This window comes from Lonchura striata, chromosome 2 (assembly GCF_050655825.1).
Source record: "Lonchura striata isolate lonStrDom1 chromosome 2, ASM5065582v1, whole genome shotgun sequence".
Taxonomy (NCBI): domain Eukaryota; kingdom Metazoa; phylum Chordata; class Aves; order Passeriformes; family Estrildidae; genus Lonchura; species Lonchura striata.
Genome location: NC_140704.1, coordinates 91,738,281 through 91,756,840, shown reverse-complemented (window position 1 = coordinate 91,756,840; position 18,560 = coordinate 91,738,281). Strand labels below are relative to the sequence as shown.

At 35.6% G+C, this 18,560-nt stretch overlaps 1 protein-coding gene across 4 annotated transcripts in view; it reads left to right on the top strand.

Annotated features, from left to right (window-relative positions):
• The window catches only part of TMEM245 (transmembrane protein 245), a 77,818-nt gene that overhangs the window by 10,648 nt on the left and 48,610 nt on the right, over nucleotides 1-18,560 (top strand). For 2 of the 4 annotated variants that reach the window (XM_021528771.2, XM_085573671.1), the window contains exons 2-6: nucleotides 138-255; nucleotides 1,858-1,959; nucleotides 2,865-2,972; nucleotides 7,824-8,048; nucleotides 11,897-12,066. In XM_021528771.2, the coding sequence (XP_021384446.2) occupies nucleotides 138-255; nucleotides 1,858-1,959; nucleotides 2,865-2,972; nucleotides 7,824-8,048; nucleotides 11,897-12,066 (723 nt within the window). Of the gene's footprint in view, nucleotides 1-137; nucleotides 256-1,857; nucleotides 1,960-2,864; nucleotides 2,973-7,823; nucleotides 8,049-11,896; nucleotides 12,067-16,837; nucleotides 16,862-18,560 lie in introns of all 4 variants that reach the window. The other 2 variants (XM_021528770.2, XM_085573670.1) reach the window with 2 other exon arrangements.

Below are 18,560 nucleotides of genomic sequence, written 5' to 3'. Positions count from 1 at the left end.
TAAAGACTTACAAGCTGACTTCATTTCTCTGTGTATGACAGTTATGGGTGTGTGCATGACTGTACACACATACATGAGTACAGTAGAGGTCTCTTTTGATGTATATATACATACCTATGTGTATCTTTTTCTTAAAGATATGGACATTGGTAGTTGGTTACCTGCTGATGGTTTCATTCAAGTGGAATATAAGCACTGAACGTTACTTAAAAGCAATCTCTGTTCCTGTCTGGATTATGCTGCTCTTTCACTTAGGTGAGTAACAAGAAGTTACTATTCTGATATCTGAGAGTTCTGTAAACAAAGCTCCTCACTTGCTCTTCTACTAAATCTGTGAAATAGAGTCTTAGCTGAGATTCAAACTGTTTAGTCTGCTCAGTAATTCTGGCTGCTTGTGTCCAGAAGGGAGCTTTAGAGTAGGGAATGGGAAGGCATCAAGATGCTGAGCAATGTCTTCCACTCCTCATGCCTTTGTATTTCCTGTGGTTTCCCCTTATTTGGTTCACAGCCAATGTGAACTTCTTGACAATGAGGAAAGGCTGGGGTCATGTGAGCCTGGCTTTAGACATTCATTTGTGATATTTTATTGAAAGCCTGCCATTAACCAAGGCTGAAGCTGCAAAATGTGTTTAATAATGGTAACAGAAGCAAAAAAAAAAATTATTCATAGTCAACAAGCATATCAGAATGATATCAGCAGTATAAAATACACTTGCCAGTAATTTATATAATCTATTCATACAAATGTAAGATTATAGTAATCTTTTAGACTTATGTTACACATTTAATATAATAGATTATCACTTTATGTTCTCATATCAGAGTTCATGGTGGAAGAATTGTGCAGTTAATAGAAGACTACCATGATAGAAGGTTTCACATTGTACCTCATGATTACTTTAGCAGCAGGTTTCAAAGGTTGTTCTGACCATGTGAGGATGTGTTGTGTTGTGTTTTGCTTTGAATCCATGTTTACCCCCAGTTTTCCTCCCTAAACCCCTCCCTTTCCCAGTTGCCAATTTTCCCAAGCCCTTCCCTAACCTCCTCCTTTCCTAGTTGTCAATTCCTACCCCTTCCTCCAGAGAGTTCTGTGTCTGTCTTGTTGCCCTCGACACCCCATTTGTTACTTTTTATTATGATACCCCTCATTTTCCCTGATAGGCTCATAAGCTATTTGCCCCACCTTATACTCCTCTCTTACCATATCCTCATTGCGTCACTTTCCTACACCTCTCCTCCTGAGTTGGTGTATAAAAACTTCTGTTCACCACACCCCCAAAGTCTTGTCTGGGAGCCCAGGGATAAATCCATGTTGTTCCACCCCAAGACCCATGCTATCGCTGTCTGTCCCTGCGCCGGACCTGCCGATACTGGGAATTGCAGAGCTCGCAGGGGGACGGCTGCAACAAGGCTGCTTCCCTGAGATTTAAGCTATATGTACTGACTTTGCATTTGCTTAGATTTTGACAGTCTTGTATTTACTGTAAGTACAGGCTGAATAGGAGAAAAATCTAATTCTGTGGAGATCTAGCATAAATACACATTTTTTGGGGGAACATGGCTTTTCTCTGATATCGAAAATGTTTTGATTTTGTGTGTATTTTCATGTGATTTTGAATGCTGTTTTCAAAATTGTTCTCTATGTTAACATAATATCACTGAAGTTAGGAACAGTAACAACTTGGTTTGTTCATGTTTTTTTTCTGTTCTTCTTTTTCTTTAATGCAGAAAGCCTGTTTGTTTTATGACTTCTTTCGTTTTTCATTGATGTGCTGCCTTTCTTGATTTTGGTCAATGTAGGGTTTACTAATGGTGTAATTTTTCTTGTAAAAAACATCCCAACACTATATCTTTCAGCTTCTGTGGCAGGTTCCTGGAGAATTCCTGTATTTCTGGTTATAGTTGTTCTGATGACAGTAGGCATGTTGCATGAACAGCAGAATGGAAAGGAGTCTTCTGGTAAGGAAAAGTCACTCTTTCTTTTTACTGTTGGAGGCAAAAATTCACTTAAGTCAAATGAAATAATATGGACTGTATCCCCATAAATTCAATACCATATGGATTGCAAGAATTTAGTATAGGATGTTTAGTGTGTTTCAAAGTGGTTTACTCATGCTGAAGTGAATCTTGGATTCTTTACAGAAAAATTATTGTCACGGACTGATGTTTCTTTTCCATGGTAAAGTAGCAACTCATTATTAAGCCAAATTCCTTGAGTTCATGGATTTCCGTATGCAATTTCAGGCATGAAGGTAGACCAGGATGTTTGAAATCAGAGGCTAATTTTGAAAGAAATGAGCAATATGGGTTTAGTAGCTCTTAAAATACTGAGTATGTGAGAAACCAAGACAGCTCCATCCAGCAAGTTTCCAATATCCAATCATTTGTTTTTAAAATAGTTTCGTAAAAATATGTTTTGTGTTTAGATTTTGAGAATAATAGTTTTTTCCTGTTGCAAGTCAATTTAGAAAAAAGTAAAGGCATCATAAATTCCTGATGAAGGAAACCTTTTTCCTGTCTGGCTGTTTTAGTTGGTTAGTAAAGTTGATTACTGGTATAAATTCTTTCTTAATAATTGTACTGGCAGCAGCTGTGAATGTCTTGGTTGATAGCAGCTCATTATCAAGAAAAGCAGTAAGCAAATAACTGGTTTTGAGTTTTGGCTGCAGATGTGTTGTAATACTAAAATTAATAGCACTCATTCTTGTTTGATCATGTTGACTACATATAATACATGCTAAACATTAACAGCATCTATCCATATAATTTCTGCTGCCTGACAGCTCCAGTGGATATCTAACACAAAACAAAAAAATTTAAGGCTTAATCTTTTTGTTACTTACATGCATGTATATATTTTACAGGGGCGGAGCTTCCTGGTCAGGTGATTTCCATTGCTGCTTCAACAATTGCCATGGCAATTTCAATGACAGAAGATGAGTCCAATAATGAACATTCCTCCCAACCCTCAGGTGACTGAATACTCTGTAAGAAACATTTGAATTTGCTCTAAAGGCATGAAAATTGACGGAATTCAGATAAAATTTCAAAATAGTTCATAACCTCTTAATTTTGTCCAAAATAGTGTCCAAATTGTGAATCAGGTTTATCTGTTTTTAGAAAATGTCAAGAAGATTCTAGTATAAAAGCTGTCTAGCAACGGATAGTTTATGTGGCTGTTGAAGACCTGACTAGAAGGTTTTATTATTATTTTGTGGGTGTTTTTTTTAATGAAGATATATTTTTTTTTGCTGTTTTTCATTGTTAATTATCTTAATTTTTCTATCCTTTTGATTTGTTGTCAGTTACATGTTATATAGCTGTATTTCTGCACCAGGTACAGACAGACTGGAGGAATTTTTGTGTACATTGCAGTGAGAAAAAAACACACCACTTAAAATATGGCATGCTCAAAGTCCTTCGTATAGTTAGTTTACTTGACTTTGTGGCTTGAGTCACATGATACTTCCACTTACTGTAAAACAATTGGTTTAAGAGTTCAGACAAAGTATTTAGATATCCAGTGCTAATTTGGAACTTTACCACCTTTTTTTTTGGGTAGGTCTTCGATGAAATGTGATAGTTGAAAATTAAACTGAGATTTCTGGAAATTGAAAAGTTTCATCCATTTCCTGCAAACCAAACCAGAAAGATAATTCAACTTGACAGAATGTGAACTTCCAAAGCTTAATTTTTAAATCTAAAACCAGCAGCTTTAGACAACTTAATCTTAGCTTTTTCTTTTTTACATTTTATATTACTATCATCAATATAAACATAAAAGCCTGTGAAATTATGTCCTGAAATTTGAAATCAGAGCATTATGGTAACAGTTCTCCTATATTTCTGTGTTCAATCTTTAATTTTGGAAATGAGAAAATTTTTTTAAGCTGAATTATGAAATCTGGAAAAGTAACAAATGCCCACAAATGGGCTATGGAAGTGATTGTGTTCTTTCATTGCTATTTTTTTAGTTAACCAGTTCTTATTTTTTCACTTCTTTAAGACAGTTGTCTTTCTGTTTTCAAGAAGAGATAACTACAACAGTTTTTCAAAGGTGTCTTTTATATTTTTTTGACTTCTCTTGAAACAGCGAACCAGTTAAGTGTTTTTTGTCTTGTGAATTCTGTTGTTTTCCTTCACAGGACAAAAAAAAAAAAAACCCATGGAGTTTTCTTTTAACTCCTGACAACAGTTAAAATAATATTCCAACAATCTGGTAAAAATTAGTATTCTGTTCTGTGATATATTAATCATAATTTTGCCTATCTTTGGTTTGGATCTTTTGAATGATGATGAAATATTATTCTTATACAGCAAAAAGTTTTACCTACAGGCTTAAGAACTCACAGCTTTTTTGGTTTTCCTGACACTAATAAATCCATTACAGAACAATCAGGCTTAAAATCGTGTATTAAAAGACCATGAGGGAGTATAAGCTTTGCTGATTTTTTTCTGAACACCCATGTTTTTCCATGCTTTATTGTTGAATACTGGTATTTAGTACTGGGGGCGAGGAGTTTAATGGTACCAGTTTGTGTGGTCTAAATGGTCCTTCCTGGTATTCCAAGAGTTTCCAGTGTATACAGCAAAGAAGAAGTCTGCAATTGCTGAAGCAGATAGTACTGAAGTACTTTGTAGACAAGATTCTATTGTCTTGTTGGTTTCAAATATGATAGATACTAAAATAGTTAAATGAAGTCATGACTCTCAGGTTCCCTTTTGCCCTCACTTCTTTGTTTTCTTAGAAAAAAAGCATAAGAAGTATTTTTCTTGTGAAATTACAGAAAGATGTGGTCCCTAATGGAGTACCTTAATTCTGATGTTCTACGGACTTCTTCATTAATAGTAGTAAAATTATTGTTTTCCTGTCTTATGCCCTGCATAGAGATACAGAAACCTGTCTTTATGTTACTGTTCCTTTATCTTCTTCCTGGGGAGGAGAATAATTCAAAATTCTGTGACAGTGAGAAATTGATGTGACAGAGAACATATCATGTAATGAAAAGAACAGGTCTTAATAAGACAACCTATGAAATTTGTTATTCAAAGAAGTACCATTCATTCTGATTTGCTAGAATTTTTTCCTAGGTATTTTGCTAGCTGTTTAGACTGTCATACTTCCATTAGCTGGAAGATAGAAAGGTGCTTTTCAGGTTTCATCTCTCAAAATATCATGAAGCACACTAAATGGGGTTTTACAAAACCAGAAGTTACTCAAAATCACTGTACTGACAGCTCTGTTTCTCTGCTTGTATTGACAAGGCACTCACACCTTGGTTTGCAGAGCATATCTTGCCAGCAGAAGGTAACTGTTTTCATTTGCAATTTTGGTTCTTCTTTGGGTAGATGTGCTTTGTGAACTGGTTTATGAGAGTCATCTAAATGGCAGTTCTGATGCAGGCCTGTGTTTGTCATGAGGAGAATACTGGGTCATTGGGAGTGACTATTTAATTTTGCTAAAAGTGCTGGAGAACTCCATTCTGTAAAAGCTATCTTGCTTTGGGATCACCTAGAACTTTTTCTTTTCCTCTTTCTTTCTTTTCCTTTTTTACTCCCTCATCTCTTGCCCCTGTGTTTTGTATACAGACTGCTTACAGGGAAACTGTAAAAATAAGACTGTTAAATTGTTACTGCTTTTAACATTACTGCTGCTGTTATTTAATTAAATCATTATTCATTACAAAAATATGTCAATCAAATTTTTATTACTAAAAGAAGGAAGGTTATTTTTTCCTAAATGTGACTCTACTAAGGAGTTTTTGGGCAAAAATTATTGTATAACTGTAATCTTAGGCATAGACTTCAGCTAATTTCTGTTTTTGCTTTTAGTGCTTCCTTTTGTTTGATAAATATTTTGAGTTTCTGCTTTTTGTTTTACTTCTTATGTTGATTATATTAATTTTGGAGCAGAACAGTAAGAAGTGCTGAATAAATTGAAGGGGAAGATTTTTTATTATGGGTATACTGCTTTCAAATTTCTGTTCCTTTAGTGCATCCATTTGTTTCTGTTAGTACTCTTCTGCTTTATTACATATAGACTGAGAAGTACAGGGGAGTCATAGGCCCTCTTCTATATGACAAAAATACTTAGTCTTTTTATGAAAATTTCTGTTTACAGGTGACTTTTTCTCTCCCCTTACGTAAAGTTGTTTAGGGCTGGCCATAGTGCCATGGAGATAGATAATGCACTGATCTGCCAAGAACCTTTCCATCTGTGCTTATCTGCTTGCAGAATTCCTTCTTTCAGGTTGCATGCCATAGTTCCTTCATGAATATTCTGAAGTTGCACCAAATACATAACCAGCAACCATCTGATGTTTCTGTCATTATCTCGGTGTCAGTCCCAGCTGGATGAATCAGTTGATTTGCATTGTTGTTTTGGTGTGGTGGGGATGGTCTTCATAAGCTGTAAAAGTAGTTCCACTTACCTAGAATACCCGTGCAGATTTCTGCAATAAAAGAGAAGTGTTCATCTGCTGTGTGAGGATGCAGTTTGTTACTTACTCTTACTATATGACAAATGAGTCTTGCCTTTTTGAACATTTTTAGCTGTCATGCTTTAGGCTAGAAATGGCTGTAGTGCTAAAGCACTTAAAAACATGTGTGCGGAACGTGAGTAGTTGGACTGCTGAACATGTAGTATGTTGTAGTACAGTTTTTACGCAGTTTTTCTTCATGGGAGAAGATGTGTCTGTGACACAAATCCAGTGAAAGAGTTGTGTTCATCGTTTACCAGCTGTGTGGTATGTACCAGCATATTAAATAGCCTTTTGTGCTTCAGCATGGAGTAACTTTTCAGATTTTTCTGTGTGTGCATTCCTGCACTATGGCTGCAGGCTTTCCTCGAGTAGTGATGTGTGGGAAATGTGGGCATTTGGACAACAGCACAGAGCCTCAGTAAAAGTTAATACTTTCGTGTTCTCAGGGAGAGATTTCATGTAGAGTGGCTGCATATGGATTTGGTGACATCCAGCAACTGAAAGATTAAATAAATAGCCATGTTCTGCATCCAAGGATTTTAATTTCAACATAATATTTTTGCATGAAAAGACTGTTGTTTATATATAGGATCTTTAACACATCTGTTTTCCTTTTTGAATTTAAGTTCTTGTTTGCTAACTTATTAGTGAGAGACTGACAAAATTTGTTATCCACTAACTTGTGCTTGATATTACTAATATTTGTTACACAGAGCAAGAAATTTAGGATGACAGTGTGAGTGCTGCTGTGTTCATGTTGCAAGTGCTCTGGAAAAGTAGTAGTGAGACAGTTGTAAGTTACAGGTTTTCAACGTATACTCTGTATTTTTTGTTCTGTTTAAATGAGTTTTGAGCAAATGTAAGATTCCTTTTTGAGTACTTGAAGTAAAGGGAAGGTAAAGATTTATTTTAAGACTTCAGATTTCTTCTAGAAGTTAACTGTATTTTATGGTTTTCATGGTTTTATGATTCTTTGATAAAACATATTTGGCTTGTAATCTACCTGCAATGACAGGAGTCCTCTTAGAGGCTGTAACAACTTTTCATCTCTCCTCCTCTCAGCACTGCTTGGCATGGTGATGCAGGATGTGGAGAGTTTATACAGCCTTGATCTAGCTCTTCAGGATGCAGGTCAATGCCAAGGCTCTCTCAGTCTTTTAGAGAAATTAAAAGAAAAAAAACAATCCCAAAACAAACAACAAAACCACAGCCTTCTGCTGTCCCTTCCTTCACCCCCACCTTCCAAAAAATAGGTAATTTGGGAATAGGGAACATATTCTATTTTATGGTGAATATTAATGTGATAATTTCCACTTCTTTGTTTGCATGTGTTTGTTTTAGGATCAACAACAGAAAATGATCAGCCTCCACCTCCACAAGCTTCATCATCTTTCAACACCTCCTCTTCATCATCTTCTGGGAACAGACAAAGAACTGAGATTGGATCTTTTCTTAGAAAAAAGAAAACTAGTGATATTTACTTTGTTACTCTTGTGTGGGCCATTGTCATTGTTCAGATCTGGCTAAATTTCTGGATTGTGCAGCTATTGCCAGTGCCATTTGCAGGTAATAATCCAGTTACTAGAAATGTTTGGCATCGTGTTCAATAAAACAGGAGGAAAGGCTTGTAGTTTTAAATAAAAACCTTTTCATGACTTGTTATGACAAGATGAACTTCAAAAAAGAGGACTGATGTGCTCTGTCTATTACTATGTAGTGGACAACTCTGTTAAATTGCTTAATTGCTCTGTTGACTATTGTAGTTACCTGAAATAATGTTGTGCCCTACCTTACATAGTAAGAATACTTCTGTTTTATATCAGTTTTTCTTCCCCCTGATGTCAATTCTTTCATATTTTTTGCACCTATAAATGAAGAATATTTTAGCTGTTATTCAGTAATGAAGTAGAGCTCATGTTAACTTTTAATTTCTGTAAAAATGGGTTGCTAGGCACTGTGGACGAGTCACAAGATAAATTTAGTTCCAATTTTAGGTCTGAGGTTAATTAGATTTGTTGCTTCACATCTATATGCATCTGTTCTCCTATATATCAGGCAAGAATCGGAGTAGTTATGATAGCTATCAAAAGATACTATTTTAAAACTGGATCCCACTTTTTCCTGTACTCTTTTGGGGGAGTGCAAAAGGAAAATGGGAATTCTAGTATGTATCAGCTACTATGAATTGGAAGGCATTTCTTCCCACCCCCCTACTGTAAACAAAGTGAGTTTCCTAGTTTGCTTGGATTTTCTCTAAACTTCAGTTAAAATGCTAGTTTTTAGCATTTCAGAATGCATTTAACACTTGAATGTACCTATTTGCTTTTTTACTAAGTGTTGTGGGTTGATCCCGGCTAGTGGCCAAATAACTTCAAAACCAATCATTCTTCCAGTGTTTTAATGTGGGCTTATCTGTGAGCTGAATTCCCTTTTCATTACCTCTCTTCATCCCTCTGTTCCTTTTTCCTCTCTAGTACTTTTTCTGTGTTCCTTCCTCTTCTCCCTGCCCAGGGGTTTCTGCCTTTCCTTTGATACATTTCCACTGAAGCACCACAGCCATGCCTGATGGGCTCAGCTTTGCCCAGTGATGGATCTGTTGTGAAGCCACCTGGAGCTGTGGCTGGGACAAGGCACCCCCTGGTCTTTTCCCTTGATGGCCACTCCAGAGGCCACACTGCTACCAGAGCCTTGAGGTCTGTGCACAGTGCAAAAAGCTACTGTAAACCATCAGGAAATTGTGACTTGGGGTCACACTTAGCTATTTGAAGGGCTGTGAACTCTGAGGCATGGAGAAAGGAACAGCTGCACCTTTGGCTGTGGCACTGTAGCAGCAGCAAAGGGTAATGTGATGGCAAGACATATAAATAGCTGAATGCAGGGTAAGAGCAGAGAGGGGTTTGACCTTTATTTCATTCCAGTATAGTTACTTCGGAAGGAACTTCCCAGTTTTGGTGTCTGGATGTCATGGGAGATGGCAATCATGAGTCAAAAAGCAATTAGAAAATAAATTTTAGACTTACTAGAAGCAGAGGTTATGTGATTAGTTTACTGAAAAGTCAAGGAGTAACTTAACCACTGTTCAAAAACATTTACATGTGAGGAAGAAGGGAAGCAGCAGTTCTGCAGTTAGAAGTGAATGGTTTAAGCTTGAGCCACACAAGTCTAGATTAAAGTACACGTCTAAATGAGACAGATGAATACTGCTTCTGACAGTCACTAGGTCTAAAATAACTACCCAAGCAATAAACTCAAGCCAAAAGAGAAATTACTTTTGGGAATATTTGTGACTTGTTGCCTTAGCAGTGACACTGGGCATGATGTCCTTTTTCGTGGCATAGAACTGTATCATCAGAAAAATATTACACATAGGCAGTATAATGATGAACAGAGCTAAACTTAGAGGATTACTTTAAGTGTCAGGAGGTGAGTGATGATAATCTGCATTGCTAAAAGAGAGGTAATAGTAAAAATACTAGGAAAATAGGAAGGCTAGTAAAGCAAGTTTCCTTGTAATGGTTCAAGTTTAGAGAGACTAGTAATAACTTGAGACGCTTCTGAGACCTTAAACAGGATGCTTCTAGTATGTAAAAAAAACCCCAAAAACCACCTCAAAACCTTAAACAGAAAGGTATTAATTTTACCAGAGTTCCTTATATTAGTAAAATGGACTCATACAATGTAGCATTTCAATTATTAGAAACATCTTGGTACAATTTACATTTTTCCTTGAATGTATTTATACTTCGATTGGAATGAAATGGTCTTTTAAAATTGCTTAGTGTAGAGGGTGGGAAAATGATACCATAATTATACCATAAAATGAAAAGGTGAAAGAACTGCTATGAATTGGAAAGCTATGCAATGAACCACGTTGTGGGACACTTGCAGCATCTTATTGAGTGATACCAGAAATCCTGGTATTGTCTCTTTAAGATCTTTCATTTGCTTCCTTGCTTGTTCTGTTGTATCCTTTTTTTTTTTTTTTAATAGTTTTCAGGTAATTTTCTGCTTCCTGCAGATTTTTATTACTTGTTATTAGGCAGACTTTTTCTTGTTTTGCTCACTGCTTTTTAATAAGTCGTTTAGACTTTCCTCTCTTGCCTCTTTTTAAATTAATATGATTACAGCCGTTTGATTGACTGTAGCACCTCCTTTGCAATGAGTGTACAGTCATTTATTTTAGAAGATACTGTGTAAACACTTGTCTTAAATAACAGTGGAAGATTAGAATGCCGTTTGAGGATCTTGTTCACCTTGTGAAGTGCAAGCCTGCCTGGCTTTGCTGAGCAGCAGTTTGTGACCATGAGCTGCATTTCATCATACAGAACTTCAGCCTTTAAGTTCAGTGCTGGCACTTGCACTGTGTTTTCTCCTTGTTTGTGTCTTTGCCACTCATTTTATTAGAGAAATTGTTGGATTATTCTGTTTCTTCAAGAGAATAAATCCCATATTTGCCACATGGTGGTGCCAAAGGGTAAGTAAACTAAACCTCAGCAAATTTTTGCACTGGCTCTCCAAAACAAGAACAAGAACATAAACGAATACACGTGTGGCTTGCAGAGAATAAGCTCTTGTGGCTCTTGGATAAATGCCCTGTAGGCAGTAAAAGTTAACTTTTTTGGTTATGTATGCATTTTACACGTCTCCAAGTAGAAACATGATGTGAATTTTTGATGGTGTGGTGATGTACTGCCAACTGTTGCGGAGCTCATGTATGGCAGTAAGTAATTAATCTGGTTTAGATAATAGTCACAATAAAAAAATTATTAAAAGTAAAGTTACATAATAGTGATAGAAATTTCAGTGTCCTGTGTTGCCAAGATAAAATGCTAATCACAAATAGCTTTTTTTTAAGGTTTTAAGAAAAAATCAGTAATATTTCAAAAGAAGATTTAAATGGATGCTTCTTTACTGTGAAATTTGGCATGACGTGGTGTCATTTCTTGAAGGAAAGATACAGTTTAACAACTTACAAGGCCTAAAGCTTAAGAATTTAGGCTGAAAATTTTCTTTTATGTGTAAAGTGTTGTTAAGTTCTGATTGTGGTACTTTATGTGGAGCCATTTGGCATGGGGTGTGTGTGTGTGGATAAGGAAGAAATCCACTGTACTAGAATCATGGAGTGGCACCTTCTTATCCTAGGCCTTGATCAAGTCTGAGCTGCATTATTGGGTAGTGTGCAGTCACTTTTCTTGTGCTGTCATCTATGTTCCATGTGGATAAGCACAGCTGCACAGCTGCAAAGCCAGTGAGGAGATTAGGACTAAAAACACTGGCAAACTCCAGAAGTTTTTAATGGGAAATAAAACTCAAGGGTCTTTTCTTTTTCATCGGTCTTCCAGAATAGAATAGAGTCTAGTCTTGTAGTGCTCCTCTGAAATCTCTGATACTAAATTTCCTTCTTGTGGTTACAGTTTGGGCACTTAAAAAATTCGTGGTTCATTTTGGAGTTTTGAACTTCATGGCAAACCACTGCAAAAGTTGGTGGCAACTGGTTGAAAATTTTGTGAAGGAACGTCAGGAAGCTCTTGCTCCACGGCCCATTAGAGGACTTGGAAGCGTTATGCTAAAGCTTGACAGTAAGGTATTTCTACTTACTTCCTTAAGCAACTTGAAAGTTTATTTTAGTCTCTGTTCATCATATTCTGAGATGCTTTAATTCTAAAAGAAATGTCTGTCACTAATGGTTATGTCTTTCGTGTAAAACTGTATCTGTTTTATGGTGCATTTTAAATTATGTCTCTCCTATCACTATTCACACTTAAGTGCACATTTAAATTTGTTAAATGGTTGTATGCAGACCTTCAGAGAAGTCACTTTTAAAATTGTGAATCAGCTTTATAAGGTTCCTTATCTGAGTAAGGCAAAATACTCTTAATCCTACCTGCTTACAAAGATTTTGAATTTAAACCTAATGAGCTTTAGTCTAAGGGATAAGATGTTGCTACTTCTTATGTGAAAATTAATTAAAAAGCAGACCATTTTGTTTGGTAAGTAGGGCCCAAATTAGTTCAGGTATATTTGTCTGTAGCAAGTTGTTGCCCACAGTAGTATGGTGGTACAGGAATGAGTCTTCCCTCTGTAAGTGAGGAAATATGTTGGATAAAGCATTTGGGAAATGCCCATAGAATTAAGGCTTCTGTGTACTCCTCCCTTCTTCCCCATGCAAAATATATCTACATTTGCATTGCAAATTGCATAGTTGGAAAGCTCCAGAAAATTTATAGTTTCTTTCATGAAGAATTTTAAGTTTTCATGTAAATGAATAGATGGATTATTTTGTTTGTAATAGTTATGGCACAGTGTAAGAATATATTTTCTGTAACTATGTTGTTGATGTATTCTCTACCCTGGAAAAAGCCTTTATCTTAGGACTTCCATAACTGAAGAACTGAGCCCTGTAAGTACATTTGTCAGAGCATCTGTACCTTGGCAGATTGGTCTTGCAGTTTATAGCTCTGAATTCCTACAGGAGAGGGAGGAGCTTAAGCCTGGATCTAATGGGTGAATGGATGACAAAAGTTCAACAAGAGTGTTAAATAGCTGTAGTAAAAATGTGATGATTTCACAGGATTCATTGAGGAAAAATTTGAAAAAGGAAAAGCCTTTCAAAATACAGCTATAAACACAGTAAAGTAGTTTTCCAAAGGTAGTGAAAATTACTAACGTGGGGATAAAAGCTTACATTATACAAAGTTTTTCATAAAAAAGATTTTGTTCGGTAAGTAAGAAGCCATGCTAGACACAATGTTGAATGTATTGCTGTTTCATGAGTTGTCAAGTTTGGTATCCTTGCATTGTATAACTGTATGATACAGTAGCCTTCCTAATTCCAGCAAGTCTTTTTTTTCTTAAAGAAGGTAGGGCTTTAATGTGCAGCAGAACCTCTTGCTCTTCAGCTTAAATGTACTTAAGGTCAGTTTATTTACATGTTGTTTTTGTCTAAGCAGGAGAACAGTGTTGACCAACTTACTTCCCCATTTCCCTTCACCCCTCCATTTTTTAGATGACTGCTGTATTCCTCCTGAGTGTGTGCTCTGTGTATTAAAGAGTTCACCTTTCCCAGACATTACAAGAAGGGCACTTGATAATCTGCATGATTCTGTTGTCCTCATTTGTGCCTATTCTAATTCTGTTTCAGCCAGCATTTATCATGGCTGGCTGGGATTATTTGTAGTCTTCCAATGCTTATCACACTAATACTTCCCCATATCTTTTAAGTTCTACTGGCTATACTTATTCTGTATATTGTAGGATGATGGATGCATGGTATCTTAGAATTTGGGAAGCAGTGCCACAGGCTATTGGCAGTTACATTTTTTGTAGGGACAGGGAAACAAGAGGAATGAAAATTACAGCCTTGCAAGATGTTTTGATTACCAAATGTTATAGCTTCAGTAGGCACTATTGAAGAGGAAATAAAAAATAGGCAAACACAAAATAGAAATTTGAGGAGTAAATATTACATCTTCACTTTTATTGGGTGTGTGTGTGAGAAACCAAGACTGCGGCGTCATTTCCTTTTCAACTAGAAGTTTAATTTTTAATATTTCATTTTTAGCTTATTTTCATGGGAGCTGGATCTGCTTAGGGTTTTTGTTTGGTTTGGTGTTTTGTTGGTTTGCTAAGTTAGTTGGAAACTGAATCTTAGCATCAGGATGTATTGAGATTCTTAGCTAAGTACAGCCACCATTGGCAAGGTTTTTTTCCCATAGTTAGAGGTAGTACTTGGGCTGGCAAACGTGTATGCCAGTTAGGATATAGTTCTGGATTTGAGTGAAGTGTAGTGAGAATGAGGAATATATCTTGGAGTGGCATGTTTTTTTCCCAAACAAATTTTGGGAGGCTAGTGTAGATAGTCTGGAAAATAACCCATTGTGAGAAATGGGTGAGTACTGCTCATGCATGCAAATCTGACCTTTACTGATTATATCTGTTTTTTAAACAAAACCATCAAAGAGCTGCTTCTCTTCTTTCACAATTCTCATTTACCCCTGGTTCTCCTCGAAATGCAGAGAAATTTGAAATTAAGAGAAACTCTGCTCATGAGAATGGAAATGGCATTGCATTTTATTGTTTCCATAACCAGTAGGTCAGTCTCTGCATGAATGTGTCTCCTTTAAATATGGACTATGAAAATAGGATGTTGTTACTGTATTCTTTACTACATGGCTATGCATTTGCCTTGTGGAGAGTCAGCAGACAGCAGTTCAGATATGAGAAACTTTCTTGAAGAGAGAGTAGGGAGGTTTCTCTTGTCAGCCACCGAACCATCCTAAATTTAATAGGTGGGGTATTGTGTGTTCTTGTCAACAGTAGAGAATTAATAATTTTCTTTACTGATTTTTATTTTTTTATTTTAAAGAAGACTTGTCTTACAATATGATGACTGCAGTTTGATTATAGAATTTGTGAGGGAGTTTAGCAGTATTGGCAGTGGCTCAGCTGCATGCACTTGACTTCTACTCATTATAATGCACGAATATTTTACATGCACGCTTTCTGATGTACTTGAGTGAATGATGTAGTTGTTATATGCTTTTTTTTGTAGAGTGCGCTAGAATTTTATATATGGATTATTTAGATTGTTTGGATTTTAGATAAAGTCAATTTCTATTTCTTCTTTTACCAAGTTCAGCACATTGTTTAACCAAGCACAGAAAACAAGCAGAATCTCTGCCAGTATTTTTATTATAGAAAATACTTTCATAGACATGTAAGAACTTAGATTATAGTTTTCCAATAAAATACTGTAAAAGTTGCTATAGACTTAATAATTTTGTATGACTTGAAGATTAGAATTAAGCTGTAGCCTATTTTTAAATATAGGTTGATTACATTTGTAGAACCACTTAAACATGTTGATAAATAATATTGTTATTTTGGACATACAATGTTATTTCCTAGTTACTGTATTTATCATCCAGTTCCTGGAGGTTGAAATTGTAGAAAAATACCAAAGACTTCCTTTCACATTCTGCTAAAATCTTAGGACTTTTTTGTTGTATTTTGTATGGAATTGCAAAGTGGAGCAATACAGCCATGAGATCTATGTGTTTTCCAAAATGAACCTCAGGAACAGATAGTAGGTTTTAAAGTGCAGAAGTAAAGTTAAAAGTATGTCATTTAATCAGAAAACAACTTTCCCTTTTTTCACTGATAAATTATTGCATAGGTAAAGAGGTAAAGTAGAAACAAATTCTGCAGTGTCAGTTTCAGGCTTTTGAAGCCTTGTAGTTGATTTTTCTGACTGTGACTCCTTCCATAAGTAGCAAATGCTAGTAGATGTGGGTGCTTTGTGATATATTTTATTTCCATATTTCCTAATGTTTATGTTTCTTTGTAAATCTGCTTCTAATTTAATCAACATTATGAGGATTTTATAAACTTGAAATATTCATACCTTTTGTTTCCATTGGGAGCTAATGTAATTTCTGGCAACTGGCAAACATGTTCGATTTACTGAGAATTCAATCGTCTTGTTTTCAGGGAGAAACAAACTTCACTTAATGTGATCTTAATCTCTAACAGAGATGAATAACAACATTAAAGCTCTTCTCTGTTTTGATTATGCTACTAATAATTAGCAATGGTTAGAATAGGAATATAGTTCTACATAAACTAGGTCTTGAAATGGGTATTCTTGAGCATGTGGATGAGCATCAGTAAAGAAAAATAACTTTAATGCAAAAGGAGAAATTGACTTTCAAGAAGTGCAAGGAGAATTACATGAAATCTGTAAATTTATATGATCTACATTTTTCTGCTGTATGTATATTGGATTTAATTATGTATTTGATGTTGTGTCATTGAATATGAATGCTTTAATATGAATGTTGTACCAAAAAAAATATCTGAAATATGTCCAAGAGTAATTGACTTAATAGGAGTGTTTTGAAATGCATAGAATGGGAATATTTTAATGCCTGAATGGGAGTATTAATGCCGTAAATGAGTACCTCATGTTAAGATTTGGTGTTTGGCTGAAATGCCTTTCTCAGTGTACAAGTCCTGCTCTGAAATGTGGTGGTAGCTCTCAGTATAATTAAACTGAAATTGTCCAGATTATGCTGATAGCTCTGTTAATAGCATTAAAGCTGTTCATATTTGTTATATCCCTCTTTGTTTCAAAAGTGCAGGTTAGTAGTAAAACCAAGGTTCTTGCATTAGAATTTGTTATGATCTTTTCTTCCTATTGCAATTTACCTTTGTGTCTAGAACAATTTCATTTTCATTCTGTGGATGACTTTGCCTGCCTCTCATTGCTTTTTTTCCTTATTACTGCATTTTTCAATAATTTTCCACTGTGTTGTGTTTTTTTCCCTTTTCTTCCATCTCCGCCTGCCACTGACAAGCTGTGGCACTGGCTTAATAAGAAGGTAAATAAACAGAAAAATTATGATTCCAGTTAATGGATTCTGTGGTTTTGGGGAGTTTGATTTTTTTTTTTTTAAATATTTTTATTATTTTGCAGCATGAACACTCCTTAACATGCCTTGCTTCATATATAGATTTCTCTCTCAAATGCCTCTTTTCCACTCTTGGTATAAGCTACTGAAGGTCATATAATTCTGTCTGATCTCTTCTCCTCCAGTGAATGCACATTGTTAAATGTTTTGCACAGCAGAGGATTGCATTAGCCTTTCAGGGGCTAGACTGATTATGGGGTACTTCTGTTTAAGAACAGTTGATCTCCTCCTGGTCCCCACTTGTACACCCAACAAATCCAGTTCTCTTCCAGTCTGGAGAGCTGTTCTCTGCTCAGGGAAAACATCAGTTAACCATATTACCACAGGAGTGGTGAGGGTGTGAAGCACAGTTGTAAAGCTGTAAGTGCTTGCAAATAGTTCAGGGACTGGGTTCACTGAGTGCTGTCAGTCTTTTACTTTTGAAGTGCCAAACTTGCCTGTGTACATAGGCATAGTATGTAGTGTACGAGGACCGAATGCATACAAAATGAGACTTTGCTTGGCCTCAGAACTGCTGAATCTTAACAAGTCTGAAGGGAAGAAAAAGGCTAATTAAAAAAAAAATTGGTAGTTGGTATAGCTAAAATATTTTTTTCCTATTGTGTGGCTTTTAAAACTGTGTGATATGTTTTCATGATTGAGTTATTGTCCATGAAGAGGGGCATTTTAAATGTTCTTTTGCCCTTGACTGTATTTCTCCTGTTTTAAAATTACAGTTTTATTTCCCAACTATGAAATGTTTATCTTATGTGAGTGAATTCTGGTTAGTAAATATGTGCAACCGTAACCTGTCATAATTTTTTTTTTAAATTAGATACTGGTTTGTTAGCAGAGTTCAGGTAAAGAGCTGAGTTTGGTGACCCACAAGAGAAAGTGTAGTCTTAACTGCTTTTTTACTGTCATTTGCCATTTTAGTCGAAAATTCATATGAGTAGATACAGGCTTTTTTCCTTAATGTTTGTAGGTTGCAAAACCAATTTACCTGTAATAGCTTTAAATGTTAAAATGTCTGGATTTTATTTTTAGTTTAGAAATTTGCATTATTTGGCAAAACCGTGTGGATATAATTTCTTAAGAGTGTGTTTTTTTAGTTCCTTGGAGTTATCTTTGAAAACTGTTGGTTTACTTTACAGTTTCATACATAGAAATCCTGAAAGTCCTATAGTATTACATACAATGTTGACTGCTGTGCATGAACATAGAGTAATAAAGTTATAATCAAGATTTTTTAAAAAGTGAAAAAATGTGCAACCAGTGGATTCATTTTGTTGTGTGTAGTGTCTTGGTGATTTTTTAAAAAATTAAAAAAAAAATTACCACCAGAGGCAGAAAAAGGAGGGGATTTGTACTACAGAACACTGGCTGCTGGTAAAAGGTGATTCCTTTTGTGCCTTTCTCAGTTTTTTCCTGTCGTTGAAGGGACATACTTCAGAGACCACAGACATAAATTTCTGATGATCCAGCAGGAAATTTAAAATCAGATGGATATGGCAGAGTTTGAAATTATGCTTGATTATAACTGCTAGTGATAAACCTTGGCTTTTTGATTCCTGTTCATGGTATATATAGCCCAAAATATAGAATAGATTCAGTCAGTCTGGCATAATTT